The sequence below is a fragment of the Squalius cephalus genome, assembly GCF_949319135.1.
Source record: "Squalius cephalus genome assembly, chromosome: 12".
NCBI lineage: Eukaryota > Metazoa > Chordata > Actinopteri > Cypriniformes > Leuciscidae > Squalius > Squalius cephalus.
The window spans coordinates 9723833-9744415 of NC_137133.1; the positions used below are offsets into that span (position 1 = coordinate 9723833).

The following is a 20583-nucleotide window of genomic DNA, read 5'->3' on the forward strand; positions in this document are numbered from 1 at the left end:
GAAGAATGTCGGTAACCAAACAGTTGACGGACCCCATTGATTTCCATAGTATAAAAAATTACTATAGAAGTCAATGGGGTCCATCAACTGTTTGGTTACCGACATTCTTCAAAATATCTTCTTTTGTGTTCAACAGAAGAAAGAAAGTCATACAGGTTTGGAACAACTTGAGAGTGAGTAAATGATGACAGAATTGTCATTTTTGGGTGAAATATCCTTTTAAAAATGGGGAACTGAATGGCAACGCCACCTGAACATCTTGCTGCACACTAGCATATTATTGAGTTTGAGCAAGTTTGTTTAAAAACGAGTGCCTATAATTTATGAAATTCTGTGATTGCTACAAATGTTATTTTTTGTTTGTGCCAATTGCTTTATTTTGCCAATATTATTTACTTCAGGGTTCTTTGCATTTCTTGCTCGTTTTGTTTGATTTTTGTAATTGCTTTGATAACATTTATATTTGCTTTTTTGTAACAAAGGTATGTTCTGAAAGCCCCTTGATATTTATGACTAAATACTATGCGCTGATAAGAGGCTTATTTATTAAACGGTGAGATACCTCCGTGTGCTGAGATAGACTTAGTGGGATGCTTGAGCCTGGTATGGTCATGAGTACATGACATAAACATTTTGTGGATTGTTTTTTTGGTAAAGACTTTTATATCTCCACAAACATGATGCTCGGTTTCCCCTGCGTTAAATCATTTCAAATAAAAGTTGAAGAAAAAAAGCTGTGTGGTCTGTCATTTATTTATTAATGTGAAAGAACTTCAGTGTCAGAAGAATTTGACTGCTGACCATAGACCATTGTGGAAAATGTTGAGAGTGCAATGAATTAATTTTGGTTGTAATTGTCCATTTTTTATAATCTAATGTAGGATTAGGATATATGAGATCTTTGGTCAAAATTTTACATCAGAAGTGTTCAAATGTTTATCATTATAGAATTATCTATAGTGTGTCAGTCTATTTTTATTTATTTTTTTAAGTGACAATTACTTTAAAATGGGATTTTTAAATATTAAAAAAATAAAGGTTATGTGTTACAATTATGTGCTGTTGCAATTTTTGTAAAACAAACAAAAAAAGAGATTAAAGATTAAATCTTTATTTGCAATGCAGTTTGCAAACATTCACATGATCTATTTTTGTGAGATCCATTACGGCGAGTTGCTTTAAAAGTCCCCCTCTCCCTCCTTTTTAAACACATTTCCTTTTTACTTTCCTCTACTTCTCTTGTAGATCTGGTTTCTCTTACTCCGGCAGGCCCATTTCTTTGCGGGTGAGTGTTGCGATGACACGATCTTTCAGATTCTCTGGTGTAGCACATTTGGGCTCTGATTGTAGGGACTCCATGGTCAGTTTCCTCCACAGGTACTCTATTTTAGTGTCACAATGCCACGGGTTAAAGGTCAACTCCACCCAACTGGTATTAATATCTAATACGCCAGGAGACAGAAACTGCAGCCTGTTTTCACTGAGGTCGACATACTCCAAGCGCTTGAGCCCTTGAAATACAGGTGGCGGGAGGCTGTCTAGTTGATTTTTCTGCAGGAAGATGTGAGTTAGGTAAGCAGAATGACTAAAGGCTTTTACATCCAGGGACTGGAATTTGTTCTGGTCAAAATGAAGTCTCTCTAGAGCAGGGTGAGCATCTAGACACCCAACTGGAAGCTCTTCGAGTTTGTTCTGCGAGAGGTGCAGAATCTTTAGGTGACTCAGACTTTGGAGTTGGGCCATTGGGAATTTCATAAGATGGTTTCCGGACAAATCCAACCATGTGAGATTGCTGTTGCTGGGCAGCCAGTCTGGGTGGAGGTTGGAGATGCGGTTGTCTTTCAGCACCAGGTTGAGGAGTGGAGCATGATGGAAAACATACGCAGGCAGCTCTCGAAGTTCATTGTCTGTGCACAGTTTGGATGAGAAGAGTTAGAAACAGTCTGTGACCTGCTACATCGTTTCAGTTGTTTTCGCTGTCATTAAAACTTGAAACAGAAAATGGCCTTCAAAGATTTTTTTTTGACAGACTTTGGAGATTTGTGAAAATATCAAACTAAGCAATAAGCCCCTTGAAGCCGTGTTTTACAGTGGATTTAGAACAGCTAAGGGGCGTTGTCAAGCTTACTGTTCCTTAGCTGTTCTAAATCCACTGTAAAACACGGCTTCAAGGGGCTTATTGCTTTTATAAAACGGTTACTCCATAAAAATATTCATTTTAATATTTATTTTATTCATAAAATAAACACCAGCAACAACACATTTATTCCTCCGCCAAGCAATGTAGTTCCAAAGAGATTGTTAAGCAAGCAATCACGGTAAAAGAATCACAAACGGCAGTTGCGCAGTAATACTAATGTAATGCGGTCACAGGTGTATGTTTGTTGAGTAATTTACTGGTAATTTACAACGGCTTCAAAAGCGGCTCAACAAATCAGAATCAAGGACTGGAACTATCCGTTTAATAATAAAATATAATGCATATTCAACACAGTGTACATTTTTTAAACAATATAGTTATGATTTTAGCGATATGGTCTCGAAGAAACGAGCTTTCTTTACATTGAATGACTCCTGAGGTAAATGTAAATAATCACTTTGTGGAACAATCAAAATATGTTTTGGACTGGTTGGCAGTCGGCCAACATAGTAGGCTAACTGTGGCGAAAGTGTTGGGGAAACTCCAGGAAAAGAAAAGAGAGAAGAGCACCTGCAAATGAGATCATTGGTTAAAAAAAACTGTATAAAAGTGTGAGTTGCGAGTGAGATGGTCAGTCCTGCACAGGCGTCTCGGCTTTGTTGCTTTGTTCAGTATTAAAGTCTTATGTTGACTTCTGGAACTCTGCCTCTTGAGCTTCATTTGCAAGAAAGAGAAGACTTTTCTCCACAACACTAAAATGAAGAGTCTCATTGCGACTTCCGCGCACATATCTACAAAATACACCTTAACCTCAAGCCTACTCAAGGTGCTTTTACACAGACTCACCCGTGAGGTCTATGGTGTGCAGGTAATGAAGGTCCTTCAGAAGATCTGCTGGTAAGCTGCTCAGTTTGTTCCCGGGCAGGTGTAACTCCTCTAGCAGTGGGATGGCTTTCAGGTGTTGAGAGGTCAGCACGCTCAGGTTGGTGAACTGGATGGTTAAGGAAGTGGTGTTGCCTGGGAGACCGTCACCAGGGAAATGAGAGAGGCCAGCATCAGGACACACCACCTCGGTGCTTTTGGCGCTGAAGTGGCACGTGCATCGCTTTGGACACGAGAGGGCGTCACGGCAACAGAAGACGAGCATCACCGAGAGCGCGTGCATGAGACAGGAATTCATCTTCACGAGCTTCAAAAGTTGAAGTTCAAATTATTTTCTGTTTTTAAGATGCTAATTTATTCCTAGCATAGAGTTTCCTCGTTTTTTGAGAAGATATTTACTCGGAACAAAAATAATTTCATGAATCTATAATAAAAGAAGAAGGGCGAAGAAAAAGGAATCACATAGAAATGTAGATTATCTAAGTTCCCTGACTGGAGCTCAGTCTAAAATGATAAAATATCACCAAAACGTCATCTTACCTTTTATTGTTCAGATGTCCAGTTATTCCAAAAACTCTGCTTATTCCCCTCAGTTATATCCTGACAGAGACTGTCCGTGTGTGACTCGAGCACTGTTTACAGGAAAGTAGGACAGTCAGAGAAACCCCGTCACTTATGTAAATAATGAGAACATCTGGACATGCCTGAAGGGTGAAAGTACACAAGACTTTTACTAAAATTTATATCAAATTTAAAGTATAGGTGGTTACACGGCTGTTGTATTAATAAAAGTGGAATAATAAATAGGCTGTGTAATTTGTAAAAAAAATTCAAATTTGAATGTAAACTGAGGAAATGTTTATATGGAACGCTTCATAACAGTAAAGTATTTGATCAATACATGTAAATGATTGATGCTTTGGCAGCAGCATCAGCATTGCACAATGAACAAAAGGTTGCACAACAAATGTTCTACACAAATGGACACCTTTTAATTTCAAATGTTGTTATATATAACAACTGTCCGAGTGATTTGTTTATTGCTGATGAAATGTTCACCTGTGCTTAATAGACCGGGGTTTATTAGCCTAATGATGTTAAGCATTGGGCTATTTGAGCTAGTAATTAGTTAAACCGTTTATTTTGGTTAAGTTATTATAATGTGTTACTGAGGAAATTTAGCTTTTTAACGTTTTATTATTAGGCTATTATCGTTGTTGTTGTTGTTGTTTAATTTAATTTAATTTAATTGCATTATTATTAATTTGTGACACCGCATGTGATTTTACGTGAACTGATTTTATTGAATTTTCAACAGGGGAAAACAGTTACAAATCAGATACCCAGATGCATAATAATCGAATAGACTTCTTACATAATCAATTGTCTTTTTCAACAACAGAGATGTATGTTATTGCTGTTGTTCTTTAGTCTATATAAATTAATCATAAAAAAAAATTGTCAGTTGAAAACAATCTAATATTTGGTACAATTGACATACATTTTACTTGTGATATTTTCCAAATAGAGTATACGAACTTTAATTGAATTATCAATACAAACAGGTACGACAATCCATATGAACAAGACTGGTGAACAGGCTTTTGAGGAATTTTAAACAGTGTAAACAATTAACGAAATTTGAGACCAAGCTGATTTATGGTGAACATTAGATGACCCTAAAATTTAACGCTTTTCTTAGCTATATTTAAGCTATATTTATTTAAAATTATAGCTACTGAGTGAGTGCATGAAACAGAATTGAAATAAAGGTCCTAAAACATTAATGCTGAATAACAACGTTGATGTCCAGTTCCAGCGTTCATGTTCCAATTCCAAAACATTTATCCAGAAATGTGTCTTTGTGGTCAGTTTCTGAGTTAATTGTTGTGGATGGCGCCTGTAATGGCTCTTGGTGACGCGCGCTCTACGCCAAACCCCTCCCGGTGGCACCGCGCGCTCAGCGCTGGACATCCCAGTGTCCCTCAGTCACTGCTGACAGACGTACAATGATCCTGCGTCGCTAGGGGACCGGTCAAGGAGGAGACACCCGCGGAGACTGAAGGTTCATTTGGAGAGCTCCAGTGCTCTAGAGACGCGATGGAGACCTCCGGCAGCGTGCCAAACACCGCCGCGCTCACGCAACTTCTGAACTTCACGGAGGATCCAGCCAGCTTCTCGGAGAAGCCTCCCGTGGCAGGGTTGCGTGCCACAGAAGAGCCGCTGTCTCTCGTGCTCAGCAGCTTCAGGACTGATGTGGCTCCAGCGGGGCTCCTGGCGGGTCCATTCTCGCCCTCTGAGGAGCCCACACACCTGATCGTGGCTTTCTGGGATTCACCCTTGAGTCACTGGATTAATGTGTTTGTTGGCTTTGTCCTGTGCTTCACCATGCTGGGGCTGGGCTGCACGGTGGAGCTCAGTCAGCTGGGCGAGCACATCCGAAAGCCCATAGGAGTCCTGCTGGCGGTGCTGTGCCAGTTTGTCCTCATGCCCCTCATCGCCTTCCTCCTGGCTCTGGCCTTCTCCCTCAATGATGTGGCCGCTATGGCTGTGCTGCTTTGCGGCTGCTGCCCTGGAGGAAACCTCTCCAACATCATGTCATTGCTGGTCAACGGCGAGATGAACCTCAGGTAGCTATGATGTCTATTACATCCGTCCGGTGATCAACTACACTCTTAAAAATAAAGGCTTCAAATGGATTTTTTGTTTGTTTGTTTCAAGAACCATTATTGGTTTCCCAAAGAACCTTTCACTAAACAGTTCTTAAAAGAACCGTTATTTTTTAGTTAAGAACATCTTAATAATATGTGTGGAATGTAAAGGTTCCATGAATGTTAAAAGTTATTCGTGGAACCATCGATGACAATAACTAATCTTTATTTTTAACAGTGTATAAAAATGTTTGTGAGAATATGTTAGGCTCATTTAAGAAAAAATGCGAAGATCTGTGAAATATATGTGATCGTGAATAATGTGAAAATCCGTCTCAGATTACACAGAAAATAAATGAAAAAAATATATATTGCGAGAATGTAATATTTGATAAATGTTTAATTTAAATGTTAAATATTTATGGATTTTTGGACATTACACATATATTGTGTTTTAATATTTTTCAGCATGCTCTTTTCATTCTGACCAAATTACAGTATCGAGATATATAAGCATGACACTGCGTGCATGGAACACATAAATGAAATAAAGGTCAGAATAACGCGTCAACTTTGTTTGGCTGACTTGGTAATACATTGCCTTTGGTGGGTTTTGTTTTCCAGCATCGTCATGACCATCTCGTCCACTGTCCTGGCGCTCGTGCTCATGCCGCTGTGTTTGTGGATGTACAGTCGCGCATGGATCAACACACCCGTGGTCAACCTTCTGCCCTTCGGCGCGATCATTCTCACCCTCTGCAGCACCCTCATTCCCATCGGGCTCGGGGTCTGGCTCAGACAGCGCTATGCTCGAGTGGCAGAAATCATCATTAAGGTGACTACATGCAAAAAAAAGAAACCTGTTCAGTTGTCTAACAGTGGTTCAAGGTATAGGGCCACAGCTGCGCGCATTTGCTATTAGGAAAAGGACACTGAAACATCTGACAGTTGATTTAGAGGAGTCACAAGTGAAATATCTTCATCACAAGAAAATAATTTAGAATTATGATTATGCTGAATTATGCTGTGTTTTCTTAAATATCAATGGTGATGGATTTCTTATGTCGTCTTAACGTCCACAATCTCTGGTCATTATAGGAGACTGAACTCATTGCCCAAGGGGAAAGTGGCCACATGCGCGCATGGGTTCCTCCTTTCAGTTGAGCTTATCTAAGAACAGCCTGGACAGAAGAGCACAGTGGCGACTGTGAGATAGAGAGAGGCGGAGGGGTGGGGGTGACAGAGTGTGTGATAAAGGAATAGAGGCAGTTGGGGGGGGGGGGGGGGGGGGGAGTGGAGTGGATAAAAGTGGGCTGATTTGTCACTCATCATGGCTTGCACTTTTCTCTTCTAGTAGTATCATCATGTGTCTGTCTGTGCCATTCACTCTTTTCAGGATTCATTCCCCAGGCCATACATAGCTAAATATGTCACATCAATTGTTCCCAGACATATTAATGAAAACCCTTTTACGGCTAATTGCTGCCCGCTGAATCCTGTTACACAGTGCTATCTTCACAGCGGTTCCTCTCGACCAGGGTAATGTCTACCAAGTAGTACATCACAATATTTTCGTAAACGAAAACTGAAACTAAGACTAAAACGATTGGTCAAAAAACATTTGTAAACTAAAAAAAAAAAAAAAATGTCATAATAAATGAAAAACTAAACGAAACTACCAACTGTTACTGAAAAACTAACTGAAATAAAATAATTAGCAAAAATAAATAATCATTTTGTAATTAAAGGTAGGGTAGGCAATTTGTTTAATAAACACTTTTTTTCTGCCTGGAGCTGTTCAAGCTTGTCATTGTCACAATTATGATCAGATCAAAGAAGGCGGGGCTTAATGTTCACTGAAGATAAGAATTCCAACACAATGCTTTTAGTTTTTACAGTGAAATAGTGTGTGTGTACGGTAATACTGTAAGTAGCTAAACATTTAACTCTTTCCCCGTCAGCGTTTAAAAAAAAAAAAAAAAGTTGCTGCCAGCATTTTTTTAAAAATCATTTTCACAAAAGTTTCATGGCCCCCAGAATATTTTGTTGTATGAATATCTGGATATGTAATATATCAAAAGAAAGAACAGACTACTTTTAAACAAAGAAACAAAAAAAAAGTTTTATTCTAGCTTAATAAAAAAAAAATATCAACACTTGAATGAAAGTTTAATAAAAAAAAGCAACATTTTGGTGAAAATATTGTGTTTTTGTAAAAGCCTACTAACCAATCATGTCAACGTGTGATCATCAACAAGTGGTTCTCTGAGCTGGTGAGTGAGTGGAGGCGGGGCTAATTTGCATTTATATAGAACCAAGTATACTAGATGAGGCAAGGGTGTAGAATTCCATTAAATATATTTTAAGGCATGAATATTTTTTTTTTTCAAGGAAAAAACGTTTAAATATGTAATTTTGGTGATCAAAGATGAGTTTTAAGGGATAAAATTATTGACTACATGGGGACTTTAATATGAATGAGTTTGTCTGAATGTTTCATCATTTTTAATTTTTTATAGTAATTTATACTTTAGTTACATTACATTATTTTATTTTTAGTTATTAATAGGTTTGCATAAGAGTTAACTGTAAACTGTGCAAACATTAAACTTTGCTGAAATAAATGTCTTGCTTTGGTTTACGCTGGAAATATTTTGTTAACTCTGCTAAACTATATAATTACTAAAACTATTAAACTAAATATATAAAAACTAAAAACTAAACTAAAACTAACAAAACCATTAATGAAACTAACCAAAACTGAACAAGTTTTAGATGAAAGCAGATTTGAAATTTTATAGAAAAATTATAGACAAATTGCAAAACTACAATAACCTTGGTAAGGCAAAATGAAACTCAGGTAGTTGGTCAGAGTCCACGATAGGGTGGACAAAAAATAAATAAATAAATAAATAATTTTTTTGGGATGTTTAAGGATAGCTTAATGTTTAAAATATTTAGAAATTGTCTCCATTAGAAAAAAATTATCCATTAGAGTAGACCCATAAAAATAAAACTACTGTGAGTGTCATTGGGCCAAGAAAATAAAATTATAATATTATGAGAATATGTCAATTTGACCCATAAAATAAAACAATAATATTATGAGAGTATTTCCATTAGATTCAAAATATGAAATAAAAATATTGTTAGAATATCTCCATTACACCTGGAATGTAAAGTAAAAAATTTAGCAAGAAAATAAATGAAAAATATTGTGAGAATATGTCAATTACACCCATATAATAAAATTCAAATATTGTGAGAATATGCCCATTTCACCCAGAATATAAGTACAAATATTGTGAGAATGTCCATTATACACAGAAAATACAATCAAAATATTGTGAAAATACAGTACGTACGTACCATTACGCCTAGAAAATATAGCAGATTCTGTTTGCTAAATAACTAAGATGAACTAAATGGATCAATAGCCTGTATAAATTCTATTGAGAAATTTCAATGAGATCTGTATGACTGTTTGACCCTTGTATGTCTGTATGACACTTGATATTCTCCAGAGCGGCTATATATATATAAATGAACTAAATTAATAACTTTTTTGCAACAAAAATGAACCATCACTGACCTGCAGAAACAAACTCTGTTGCATAATTTTCACTGTAAAGCTGCTTTGAAACAATCTGTATTGTAAAAAGCTCTATATAAATAAAGGTGACTTGACTTGACTGCTTGTAAGATTTACCAGCCTATGCTTTGTGCTTGTGGTCCAGGTGTCTCTGTGGTCTCTCCTGGTCACTCTGCTGATGCTCTTCATCATGACTGGAACTATGCTGGGCCCGGAGCTGCTGGCCACCATCCCTGCCTCCGTCTACCTGGTGGCCGTGCTCATGCCCATGTCCGGCTACGCGGCAGGATACGGCCTGGCCACGCTCTTCGACCTGCCCCCCAACAGTCGGAGGACCGTGTCTTTAGAAACCGGATGTCAGAACGTGCAGCTCTGCACGGCCATCCTGAAGCTGGCGTTCCCTCCGCAGCTGATGGGAGGCATGTATATGTTTCCTCTGCTGTACGCACTCTTCCAGGCAGCAGAGGCTGGCATCTTCATCCTGGTTTACCGCATGTACAGGACTGAGGTACTACATAAACCGGACCTCATGCAGGATGATGATGATGATGATGATACAAACATATCCTACAAGAGAATGAAAGAAGAAGATGTGCCGTTTGATTCTACGTATGGTGCGGTAACAGTGAGCGATCCCAATGTCATTGTGCTAGAGTCACAGGATGATGTTGGAAGCCCCACGCCTGTATAAGGGGACACAAACAACTGACCCGAGACTCGCTATAGACACAGGACCTGCGTATTTACATTAGGATTTATTCATGCCATCACTCACTGTTGAATTTTTTTACTAATTACTCACAGCATTCTAACTAATATGTGCCAAAAAGGGTTGCAAGACTGTGAAATTGAAAACTAATATCATCATGACATCACACAGTGGCGATAATGAATTTGAATATCCCGAGCCAATATTTGAAATCTTTATCTAAACACACTAGCCAGATATTACAATTCAATGGCATTTTCTAAATTAGCTTAAAATATATGCCGAATTCAAAACCAAATACACATGCTGGGGGACATTTATTAATAACAATAAAAAAAAAAGAATAATACCATTTGTAGACAAATATAATTATTATATTAAATATATAATTCTATATATATATTTATACACACACACACATAGAGAGAGGTGTATGTCTATATAAATGATATATTTTTATTTTTTGTTCAGAGAATTTATTCATACATTCATTCATTCATTTATTCAAATAATGTATAAGACATTTTCAGAGTGTCATGGGTGTATGCAAATCCACCATTAATATAGATTTATGCTGCTGTTTGTAAATGAATCCTGCTATTACCCCAGTAAAAGGATTACATTGGCTTATTTGATTATGTGGACCCAGAGGATGAGAAGACTGATTCACATCCCACGCCTTATATTGCACATCACCCACTGTCAGTCTGTTTCTGAGTCCAAAACAAGACAAAATATGTTTTTTGAGATTCCAGCTTCAAAAATAGTGGAATTTTACAGGATTACCATTGATCGGCTTGATATGACCGATACCAAGGCTACAACATGTCAGCGTCAGACCAAATGTGGTTTTGGAAAACAGGAAAAGCCTACGGCAATAAAAACAGACTTTATTTGAAATAAGGTTTATTCTAGAAAAGTGATTATGTGCTAGTTTCCTTCTGAAAATATCCAAATACGCAATCCATCTCTGTAATCGAAATGAAAATATTGTATATTATCAGAATATAAGAAGAAAACGCCTGCAAGATGAATAAATGTTTACAGCAAGCATTTTTAATTATTATTTTTGTTCCTCCAATATTACTGCCAAACTTTAGAAATTATTTTATATGCACTCACAAAAAACAACAACTTTTTAGTAGGCTAATAGGACAACTGAAGTGGCAAACAATAGGCAGAATTTGTAAATATAAGTTTTTTTTAGTTTTTTTTTTTTATAAATAATACAATTTAGTGCTACATATTTAAATTGAATTATTATGCTATTCAGTAAAATGGAAGCCATTTTTAATACATTTTTAGCCAAATACTGTGCTTATGCTTATGGCACTGGTGCAAACTAGCCTACTTCTGTCTGTATATTTCCACCTGGGGAGAGAGTATTTAGCACAAATTCAGACTTTTCTAGAATGACTGCTGCCATCATGATATTTTCAAGATCAGGGGGCATTTTAGGAATATTAATAAGACAATATTTATCAAAAGATCAACCATCATCTGCAATGATCTTCACACAGAAAGTAGTCCAAATAGAATTGTCCCTTTTCTTAAAGGAGCGACATCCATTGCTGTAAATTAGGGGACACAACTTCTTAAAATATAATATTTTTAAATCAATTCTATATTGACATTATAACTAGTTAGTGTTAAAATGTTATATTGTTGCAATTACATCCAAGGACAGCTCTTTGATGTAGGCTATCGGAACATGCACATTAGGCTATGTTACTGTACAAGTGAAATCTCCAAAATTCAATGAAATGTGTATTTTAAAAGTAGAATATGGAACTGTCCATGAGTAATTAAGATGATCCATCTGGTCAAGATGTGTATTCCTGCTTGGACAAACAAGTAACAAACATGGTGACTGGTCAACACCATGTTCCCAAAACAGCTAACAACTTAAATCGTATTTTCCAACTAGAATTATACATGTTTATAACTTTTCAGGTCAGGAAAATCCCTTTTGAAAAGTCCGTGATATTTTCGGATTTTTTCACTAACCGTGGGAATCCTGTTAATTGGAGTTAATTAACCACCTGACCTCAATCTGTGTCCTTGTGTCTACTTAACCTGCTGCAATGCCTTTCCCCTTCGGCTAAGCGAAAAAATGGCTACTTATGGTAACGAGACAGTCGACAACTATATTTACTCTTCTTACAATCCTTATTCCTACAAAAACCCCAAGTTCAAGGGCTGGAGGCAGAAAGCTTACTTCGCCAACTGCGGTGAGGGCGAGAGCTACTTCGATAATTACCACAGGGCGCAGCTCAAGTCCATCTTGTCTCAGATCAACCCGAACCTCACCCCGCGTCTGAGGAAAGCCAACACCAAAGACATCGCGGTCCAGGTCAACCCGAAGACCGACGCGTCCATCCAGTGCTCTCTGGGCCCGCGGACCCTTCTGGCCCGGAAGCGTGATGCCCTGCGCCAGCGGCGGCAGGAGGTCCAGACCCCCGGGAGCCCCATCAGCGGCGGCATCCGGTTCCCGCGCACTCAAGCCGTGTACTCCCCGGTCGAGTCCAGGAGACTAGTGTCCCTCTTCAGAGAGGAGGAGGATGAGGAGGAGAAGGACACGGAGACGGTGGACCGCGCTGAGAAGGTGGAAAGTGCTGAGAGAGACGAGCGCAAAGAGAGTGAGGAGAGCGTGAAGGAACCGCTTAGTCCAGAAAAAAATGAAAACAAACAGACGGAAACAAATGAGGAGAACAGAAACGAGCCAGTGAAAACCGGACAAAACGAACCCAAGTCCAAGGCTCGCGTGAGATTCCAGGTTAGGGGAAGTTGATTATCCTTGACGCCAAATCATTTTGTTTGTTTTTGTTTTCACTGAATTTAAAGTGCAATAATTATTACATTACAAATGGAGTACCTTCTAAAAAACAAGGTGGAAAGCAGTTTAGGTTTTCAGCAGTGTGTTAACTTGTCTTTATGTAGTTTTTGGAGCAGAAGTATGGCTACTATCATTGCAAAGACTGCAACCTGCGCTGGGAAAGTGCTTATGTGTGGTGTGTCCAAGGCACAAACAAGGTAATAGATGGCTACATATTTTAACTGGCATGCATAGCACATGTTAAACAGACACACAGATGTTTTCCCCCTCTGTTGTTGCAAGTGTATAGCTATTGATTCACGCTTTACTGTCTCTCTTAAAGGTTTATTTCAAGCAGTTTTGCAGAACATGTCAGAAATCATTCAATCCATACAGGGTTGAAGACATAACCTGTCAGGTAAGCCAGTCCTGCCATTGTTCTCAACTAGAGGGCCAGAGGCTTTCTATGGGACCACAGCAAACTTCCAAGGGGGGTAGAAGTAAACACAAAACTATGCTTAAAATGGCTTAAATGAAGGCGCAACCCTTAAACTGATCCAACTTTAATTTGTCCCCATCAACTGTCCATTTTATTGATGAACAGTCTTGAACTAACTAGGAGTGCCAATAGTTTACACGTATATTAACTGTGCACTTTGCATTATCTATTCGTTTTCAGACTTGTAAGAAGACTCGCTGCACATGTCCTGTAACATCGCGTCATGTGGACCCCAAAAGACCTCACCGGCAGGATCTGTGTGGCCGCTGCAAAGGCAAGCGGCTCTCCTGTGACAGCACATTCAGCTTCAAATACATCATTTAGCACCTCTGTGTGCTGTGCTCAGGCTTTGTTGTTGCCCAGCTGGATTGTCCACTTCAGTCTCTGCATCCTCGCTCCACAAAGACTGCAGTGGGGAGGCAGGTCCATCAGTCTCTGCAGTCTCATTTGTTTTTGTTTTGCTTTAATTTGTACAGTACTTGCAGTAACTGCAGGTGTCAATTCTGAAAAATAAAAATGGCAATTACTAGCACATCTGGAACCAAAGTTTTATGTGAACTGCTTTGCAGAAGGATGATTTGAATGGCTTACTTTTAGGGTACGTTTACATAACGATGTACTAAAAGTTTTATCTTGTGCGTTTTGGCAGTTCATTTATGAAATGCAAAGTTCAGTTGACTCGTGTTCATTTAAGCTTAGTATATATATATTTTTTTTTTAACTGATACTTTGTTATACTGTAGCTTCTAAAATTGCATAGTCCAGAGGTCATCCAGAACACAAGTGCACATTTTACATCTCAATACGAAGTGACAAACTTGGATGAAATTGTGCAGTTTGTTTTAACAAATTAAGCTTCAAACTTGAATTTAAGTTTTAATGAAATGGGGTTGTTTGGTTTACAGTGGTTAAGAACCTAAATTGAATGAACAAATGGTTAACTGGTTACTTGCATATTTAACCGTTATAGTTTGTGGTAACTTTAAAATAATGCAAAACCAGTAATTTATGTATCAATGTATGGGGTTGTTAAAAAAAAATTCAAAGTTTCACATACTACAAAACCTGAAAAGACCAATTCACACCAAGGAAAATATCTACAGTAGAACTGAATTGGTACTGACACAAAGGAACAACCCTGTTGGAATCCCTTTCTGAACAATTTATTCCAGCTGATGAAAGAACTTTAAAGTGTCAGGTGACATAACTGCAGCACAGGCTTATAATAATGTTGTCATCCATTGGTGTGGGCACTAATAGGTGGAATGAGCAAAAAAAAAAAAAAGCATATTCAATCAAACGTCAGAGTTGCTTATAATCAGGTTTTTATTTAACAGTACAGGAAAAAGCAGGTAAATCAGATGACAAAGACAAACCAGAGAGAAATGTGAGAGGGGGAAACAGAAAAAAAAGAGATAATGCACCTCTAGATAAAAACTATATTTTTCCAGGTAAATAATATATCCATTAAATAATTAAGAACAGCATTCAAAATGTACCAAACAAGCAACAGAAGAGATCTCTGAGAGGAATGAATACAGTGAACGTTTTATTTCTCAATGTGCCACGACAAATTAAACGGTTCCTCCCTACGTTTGAGGATATCGCTTTTGTCTCTTGGAGTTTGGCAAGCGAAGTGCAGTGCCTTTCAGAAGCGTCGCAGAGCCCACAAACCCTCAGTGCAGCCCTGAGTCTAGGGTTAAGACAGAGCCAACATGGACAAACACTAGCCCCAGTTTCCCCTCAGCAGGGGCTCCAGACTTTGGGCCAACATGGAGATCACAGTGGGTATCAAGGAATGCATATGGCAAAAGCTCGACCTGAGAAGCCGAGCTCGTTCGTCGGGAAATATTGAAGATTAAGGTGGCGTATTATCATAAAGGAGAGGGCAGCCCATGACTTCCCAACAGCTATTCAACTCGCAATTTTTTTGCATTAGTCTTACCCTCTACTGAGCTCTCTCTGATTGAACAGTGCATTACACAAATGTACAAGGAAAAATACTGCTTTTACACTATACATTTTCTAAAATATATACAGAGTAAAATAAGTTATTGATATTTCCATGAGTTGCAGCCAGTTTGCACTTCACCTGTGCATCTCGGTTTGTTAACGTGCATGTATGAGAGAGAACGGGTGTGCAAATATCAGTCCATGTCAAACGCACTCGCACGCACACTCTCACGCTCACACTCGTCCTCGCACGCGTACACAAGAGTCTATGGTTTCCTACAGGCAGCTACTTATTTGGTTATAGTTTAAGGGTTTTGTAAGAGCGGCCCAGTGAAAGCTGAAAGTTCTCCCCGACGCAGGTCAATAAAGTTAAACAGATAAACCTCTTTAAATGGAGGGTGTGGCCCCCCAGCTTACAATTACTTGTTAAATATCCTAACATTTACAACCTAAGACTGTTAAAAAATACAATTCTCAAAAAAATATTTGTTGCAGGCTTTTCTCTTTCAAGCATGCTTTTTGCAATCGACAATGCGAGTCTCGCCGATCCATTGCGATCCTCTGATTCTCACAATCACGCTTCAAATCCCATCTCTGCCCCAGTGCATAATGGGGCAGACGGATGTGGATCAGTCTAAAAAAGGATACCACCCAGAGGTCATAGGTCATTCCGCCAAAAAGCTTCCATTTTAGCATCATTATCGCCCAGTGTCCCTCCTAATGGTTCTCGACCAGTCCCATTCTTCGTACTTTTTACAACATCTGAAGAGGTTAAACTATTTTGGAGAAAGGGGGGAAGAAAACCGCGGTACGTACGTAATAGTTTTGAGTAACTAATGTCCACACATTCTTTAGCCCTTTGAGGTGAAGTCTATGTGAAAATCCCCAAACCCACCACCCCGGAGGAAGAGAGTTGAGTTTGTGAAGCTCTCACAGTCCAGTGCTGAGGACTGTGTTTTGAGTGTCGATTTGTGTCTGGATGTGGGCCGTGGGGGTCGGTGACAGGATGCACGTCTGGTGGGTGTGCGGGTGAGTCTGAGCCTGGCAGAGAGCTTCGCGGATCTGAAGGTTGAGCTCCATGAGGCGCGTGCTGGCCTGAGAAAGATCCCTGCTGGGGCCCACCACAGCCAAACAGCCCGTCTGACCCAGAGTCTGGTGCCTGAAGTAAATGTGCAGCAGCGTCTGCACGGCATCATCCTTCTCACTGCCAAATATGTCATTAGGCCACAGGCACCTGAGGGAATGAAGGGAAGTAAGAGACATAGAAGGCGGTTTATAGAGGAAAATACATACCGGAATCTATCAGATTTATGCAAAAGAGAACTTGAGGATGTTAACGAGATGGTTAATTAGATTATGGATCCTAACTGGACATGATGTAATACATGTTGCCAGCAACAAGCAATTTGTCTGTCCACTCTGAAATCAGCCAATCAGAATATGGTTTCTGTTTAACAAACAAACTATGAAGAGCAAGATTTTGGACCACTGAGACTGTACTGTGGGTAGAGCTACTCGGCATAAATACACAGTAAGTGATTGACAATATGCCACATCGCTTGTCTACAAGACTAGTTAGGACAAAAAACGAATAAAAGGAAAGAGCTGTTCAATGCGATGTATTGCTTGGTGCTAGTTATATGAGAGAATATAAATATAAACCTTCTTTCTGGTAATGTATGATGGACTTCTTTAATTATTTAGTTCACTTAAACCCTGCTGCTTTCTTACAATTGATGGATGGAATCAAGTCTATGCCCTAATTTTTTTTTTTTTTTTTTATAATCCAATGTACGTCACAATATGGAAGAAAAGATCTGTTGCTGCTTCAGTTACATTGCGACTTTAAAGTCACCTTGAAATCAAAACGGACAATTCTCGGCCATTTATTATAAATACTTTATCTGTGCACATCATAATTATTTTTATGTGTTGCTACTTCTGTTTTACTGTAACTAATCTGTTTATCATACCTGAAGGCTTTAACTTGTGCGATAGCTGTGCTGAAGTCCCGTGCTCTAAGACTCTCGATAAGTGAGTGGATGGCCGTCTCTGTGCTCGACTGGTCCACCTCAAACTCGCCCACTCCTTCCTGTCCATCACCAACTGACTCCGCCTCCTTCAGACAGCTCTCTAATATGGCCAGCTCCTCTGACATGTTAGTTACCTGAAAAACACACAAGCATGTCATTTTAAATAATCATTTAGTCAATATTGTCACAAAAAAAAAAAAAAACACGCCTGAAAAACGACCAATTCGCCAATACAAAATCAATCAGCTGACACACAATTAAAGCACACCGTAGTCATGTCATATTAAGCATAAACGCATTGAAAATTGAAATGGATATTCCTCAGGCAGTGCTTATTAACTCACGTCACCACCAACATAACAAAACCGTGTCTGCCCCAAGCTGAACATATGAGAACTGTTAGATTTTTTCTACATAACAGAGGTTGCTGAGGTCTCTGTGTGTGTGTGTGTGTGTACGGTCTATAAAGTGTAAGTGAGTTTGTATTGATGAGCGATAGGCTGAATGGCTTTGCTCTGGTCTGTGTTAAGCATATCAGTCTCCCTCAGTGAGCTTAATAAAGTTACGCTGCACTAAGAGCATTATTTGCAGTCAGACCTTTATGTGTCCATACTGGCACACATTAACACAAACTACCACAAAATGCAAAAAGAAAACTGACCATCTTCTGCCTGTATGGCTGGCCTTACATCTTTCTATCTAGCCATCCATCCATCCATCTATCTATCTACTGTATCTATCTATTGACACCCCATCTTAAAGTTGCAACAATCTTGCCTTGAGATGCTGAAAAAAATAGCTATAAGTGTTGCAAGTCAAAGATGTCCTTTTAATGTAATTCTACATAAAAAAAGATTGTTCACCCAAAAATTATTTTGTCATCAAATCACCCACCCTCATGTCGTTTCAAACCCATAAGGCTTTCATTCATTTTCAAAACACAAATAAAGATATTTTTAATGAAAGCTGAGAGATTTCTGTCTCTCCTTTTAAAGTCTTTTCACCAAAACGTTAATGCTTCAAAGATTTCATAAAGACATCATAAAATACATCCATTCAACTCCAGGTCAGAAATCCAAGTCTTTTGAGGAGACTTCTTCATTCTCCTTCTTCAGTTTTATGGGTTTAGATTATAACGGCATGAAGGTTGATGACAACATTTTTATCTTTTGGGTGAACTAACCCTTCTAAAATGATGGATGCAATAATGCTTCCTGTGTAAACAGTGTTGTGCAAAAAGTCTATTGGTGGAGACAGACAACAAAGCCAAGATAATGCCTGGAGAACATCTAACCCTCTCATTCAAAACGTCTCATTCATATACAGTCTTACCACTTGTTAACAACTTTGCTCAATCAATAACCATTCATTGGCTTATCTTTAATTTTAATAACTCATCCTGCTTCGTCCGTTGTTGTTTTTTTTAAATTGTCTTTTTGAATTGTCTTGACGTTTTTTTCTTTTTAATAGTGGTGTGCCAGCTGGTCTGTTTTTAAAAAGAAACATTTATCAATAGAGCAGCTTATTTTCATTGTGCAGGTCCAAGAATCACAGAGGTCTAAAATCATGGTTACATTCGTATCGTTGTCCAGACTATTCTACAATCATATCTTAAGTATCTAATTAAAATATACTATAAGAGCTTCTAACTATACAAGGAAACAGCAGATACAAACCTCTGCCTCTCTCTTGATGGTGTCCACTCTGCTGATGAGTTTGCAGTAGGCCTGAAAGAGCAGTAGGAGCTGGAAATGAAGTTTATACAACCGTCGACACAACTCCAGCTCCTAGAGATAGAGATAGAGAGAGAAAGAAAGATCATGACACCATCACCTCAACATCTTCAGCTCTCTAATCATTAGCTCTGTCAGTAGCAAAACAGCATGATCAGATGAACGGACGGCCAGATGAATGATCAAATGGAGGGATAGACAGATAGAAGGATGAACGTCCTGACTTTGAGATGGAGAGGAAGGGTTACACCCTGGTGAATAATTTTGTGCAGCATGACTATATGGTTCCCTAATCAGAACGAAACCCTGAAAGAGTGATGTTTCTGAAAAACTTCAGATCTGAATGGAGTGATCCAAAATATGTCAGTGAGCAGATGAGTTAGATGGAGCATGCAAAAAAAGTGCTGGAACAAGGAATCTAATGGCGCTTTTCCACTACACGGTACCAGATCGACTCGACTCGCCTTTGTTTGGTTTTCCACTGTGTAAAAGTTGTACCTGTACCTGCTTCCAGGTACTTTTTTTCGTATCACCTCCGGCGAGGTTCTAAGCGAGCTGAGGCGATACTAAAATGTGACATGAAAACACGGCAGACTGCTGATTGGTCAGAGAGAATCGTCACTATTCACTGCGTCATCATTGCACGCGCCAGACGGAGTATCCTGAATAAAAAACAGCAAAAACAAAAACATCCAAAAACAGCATACACTCGATTTCCTCCATTGTCCTGTGTGTGTGGGTAGCGGGTGTGTGTCGCGTAGAAGATTAAGTCACGGCAGTTTCCTGCGGCGTCGCTATGACGACCCGGTACTATTCTGGAGAAACTATATGCAAGGGAAAACGGAGCGAAAAGCGAGCCGAGTCGAGTTGAGCTGGTATTGGTAAAGGAAAAGCGCCATAAGCTACTTTTCTCTACCATCCTCCACTCAGCTGTCCATGGACACACTCCATTCACACACTTAATGCATAATATGATTTCTAGAAGCATTAAAACACCAGTAACCTTTTAGCAAATTAGCATTAGCAAAGTTAACACTGTAAGTATGCAGAACTCATTTAAGCCATTAAATAATGAAATTCATTAATGAAGCTTGTAGTGATGATATATGAATGATCATGAATTGGACATGTCTGTGGTGTTGTTAAGAGATCAGATGTAGGGGTTGTTCTGAATTCTGATTGGTTGAGAATGATTTTGCAGATGTATCAGTGAAGAATAGATGAATGCTCAGTGTGCGTGGCTGAATATAGAAAGGATTGCGACAGGCTCTAAAATACAATAAACAACTTACTGCTAGCATTTCCATTTGCTAAGCAAGAAGGACAGCCGGTCACAAAAAAAAAGAGGAAACACAGGAAATGAGAGAAAGACCAAAAATTAGTGAGCTCACAACACCCCAAGACCACCACAAGAGAGAGAAAGAGAGAGAGAGAGAAATATTGCTCTGTTGATAATTAACAAATGACATAAAGGTTGCAGTCACAATGCATAAAGTTGCAATGCATTCGGGGAGAAATTACTTTGAATATATTTTCACTTTTTATGTACAGTTGCACACTCAAACATATGTAACGT

General features: G+C 38.8%; 4 protein-coding genes across 18 annotated transcripts in view; 2 read left to right on the plus strand and 2 right to left on the minus strand.

Moving 5' to 3' along the window:
* Positions 1-285: 285 nt before the first annotated feature.
* Positions 286-3689, minus strand: LOC307168414 (uncharacterized protein). The gene is made up of 3 exons (XM_079888354.1): positions 3563-3689; positions 2987-3329; positions 286-1907 (listed from the first exon to the last, which is right to left on the minus strand). Exons 2-3 carry the CDS (start codon positions 3318-3320, stop codon positions 1258-1260), a joined length of 984 nt encoding a protein of 327 aa, XP_079744480.1. The 5' UTR covers positions 3321-3329; positions 3563-3689; the 3' UTR covers positions 286-1257.
* Positions 3690-4825: 1136 nt separating this feature from the next.
* On the plus strand, positions 4826-10412 carry slc10a4 (solute carrier family 10 member 4). Its single transcript, XM_079888353.1, has 3 exons — positions 4826-5652; positions 6298-6508; positions 9411-10412. Exons 1-3 carry the CDS (start codon positions 5123-5125, stop codon positions 9954-9956), a joined length of 1287 nt encoding a protein of 428 aa, XP_079744479.1. The 5' UTR covers positions 4826-5122; the 3' UTR covers positions 9957-10412.
* Positions 10413-10473: 61 nt separating this feature from the next.
* Positions 10474-13830, plus strand: zar1 (zygote arrest 1). Its single transcript, XM_079888355.1, has 4 exons — positions 10474-12750; positions 12915-13007; positions 13133-13207; positions 13469-13830. Exons 1-4 carry the CDS (start codon positions 12088-12090, stop codon positions 13610-13612), a joined length of 975 nt encoding a protein of 324 aa, XP_079744481.1. The 5' UTR covers positions 10474-12087; the 3' UTR covers positions 13613-13830.
* Positions 13831-14007: 177 nt separating this feature from the next.
* fryl (furry homolog, like) overlaps positions 14008-20583 on the minus strand; it is a 102956-nt gene continuing 96380 nt past the window's right edge. For 9 of the 15 annotated variants that reach the window (XM_079888307.1, XM_079888306.1, XM_079888311.1 and 6 more), the window contains 4 exons: positions 20300-20317; positions 18951-19061; positions 17215-17408; positions 14008-16475 (listed from right to left, as the gene is read on the minus strand). In XM_079888307.1, the coding sequence (XP_079744433.1) occupies positions 16172-16475; positions 17215-17408; positions 18951-19061; positions 20300-20317 (627 nt within the window). In that variant the 3' untranslated portion in view covers positions 14008-16171. The remainder of the gene's footprint in view (positions 16476-17214; positions 17409-18950; positions 19062-20299; positions 20318-20583) is intronic. The other 6 variants (XM_079888312.1, XM_079888315.1, XM_079888309.1 and 3 more) reach the window with 2 other exon arrangements.

Excerpts from the sequence above, each read along its gene's own strand:
- LOC307168414 (XM_079888354.1), bottom strand. The coding sequence starts at position 3,320 with ATGAATTCCTGTCTCATGCACGCGCTCTCGGTGATGCTCGTCTTCTGT. Across the intron at positions 1,908-2,986 it reads GCACACCATAGACCTCACGG|ACAATGAACTTCGAGAGCTG; the intron begins GTGAGTCTGTGT and ends AACTGTGCACAG.
- slc10a4 (XM_079888353.1), top strand. The coding sequence starts at position 5,123 with ATGGAGACCTCCGGCAGCGTGCCAAACACCGCCGCGCTCACGCAACTT. Across the intron at positions 5,653-6,297 it reads AACGGCGAGATGAACCTCAG|CATCGTCATGACCATCTCGT; the intron begins GTAGCTATGATG and ends TTTGTTTTCCAG. Across the intron at positions 6,509-9,410 it reads TGGCAGAAATCATCATTAAG|GTGTCTCTGTGGTCTCTCCT; the intron begins GTGACTACATGC and ends CTTGTGGTCCAG.
- zar1 (XM_079888355.1), top strand. The coding sequence starts at position 12,088 with ATGGCTACTTATGGTAACGAGACAGTCGACAACTATATTTACTCTTCT. Across the intron at positions 12,751-12,914 it reads AGGCTCGCGTGAGATTCCAG|TTTTTGGAGCAGAAGTATGG; the intron begins GTTAGGGGAAGT and ends GTCTTTATGTAG. Across the intron at positions 13,208-13,468 it reads TTGAAGACATAACCTGTCAG|ACTTGTAAGAAGACTCGCTG; the intron begins GTAAGCCAGTCC and ends ATTCGTTTTCAG.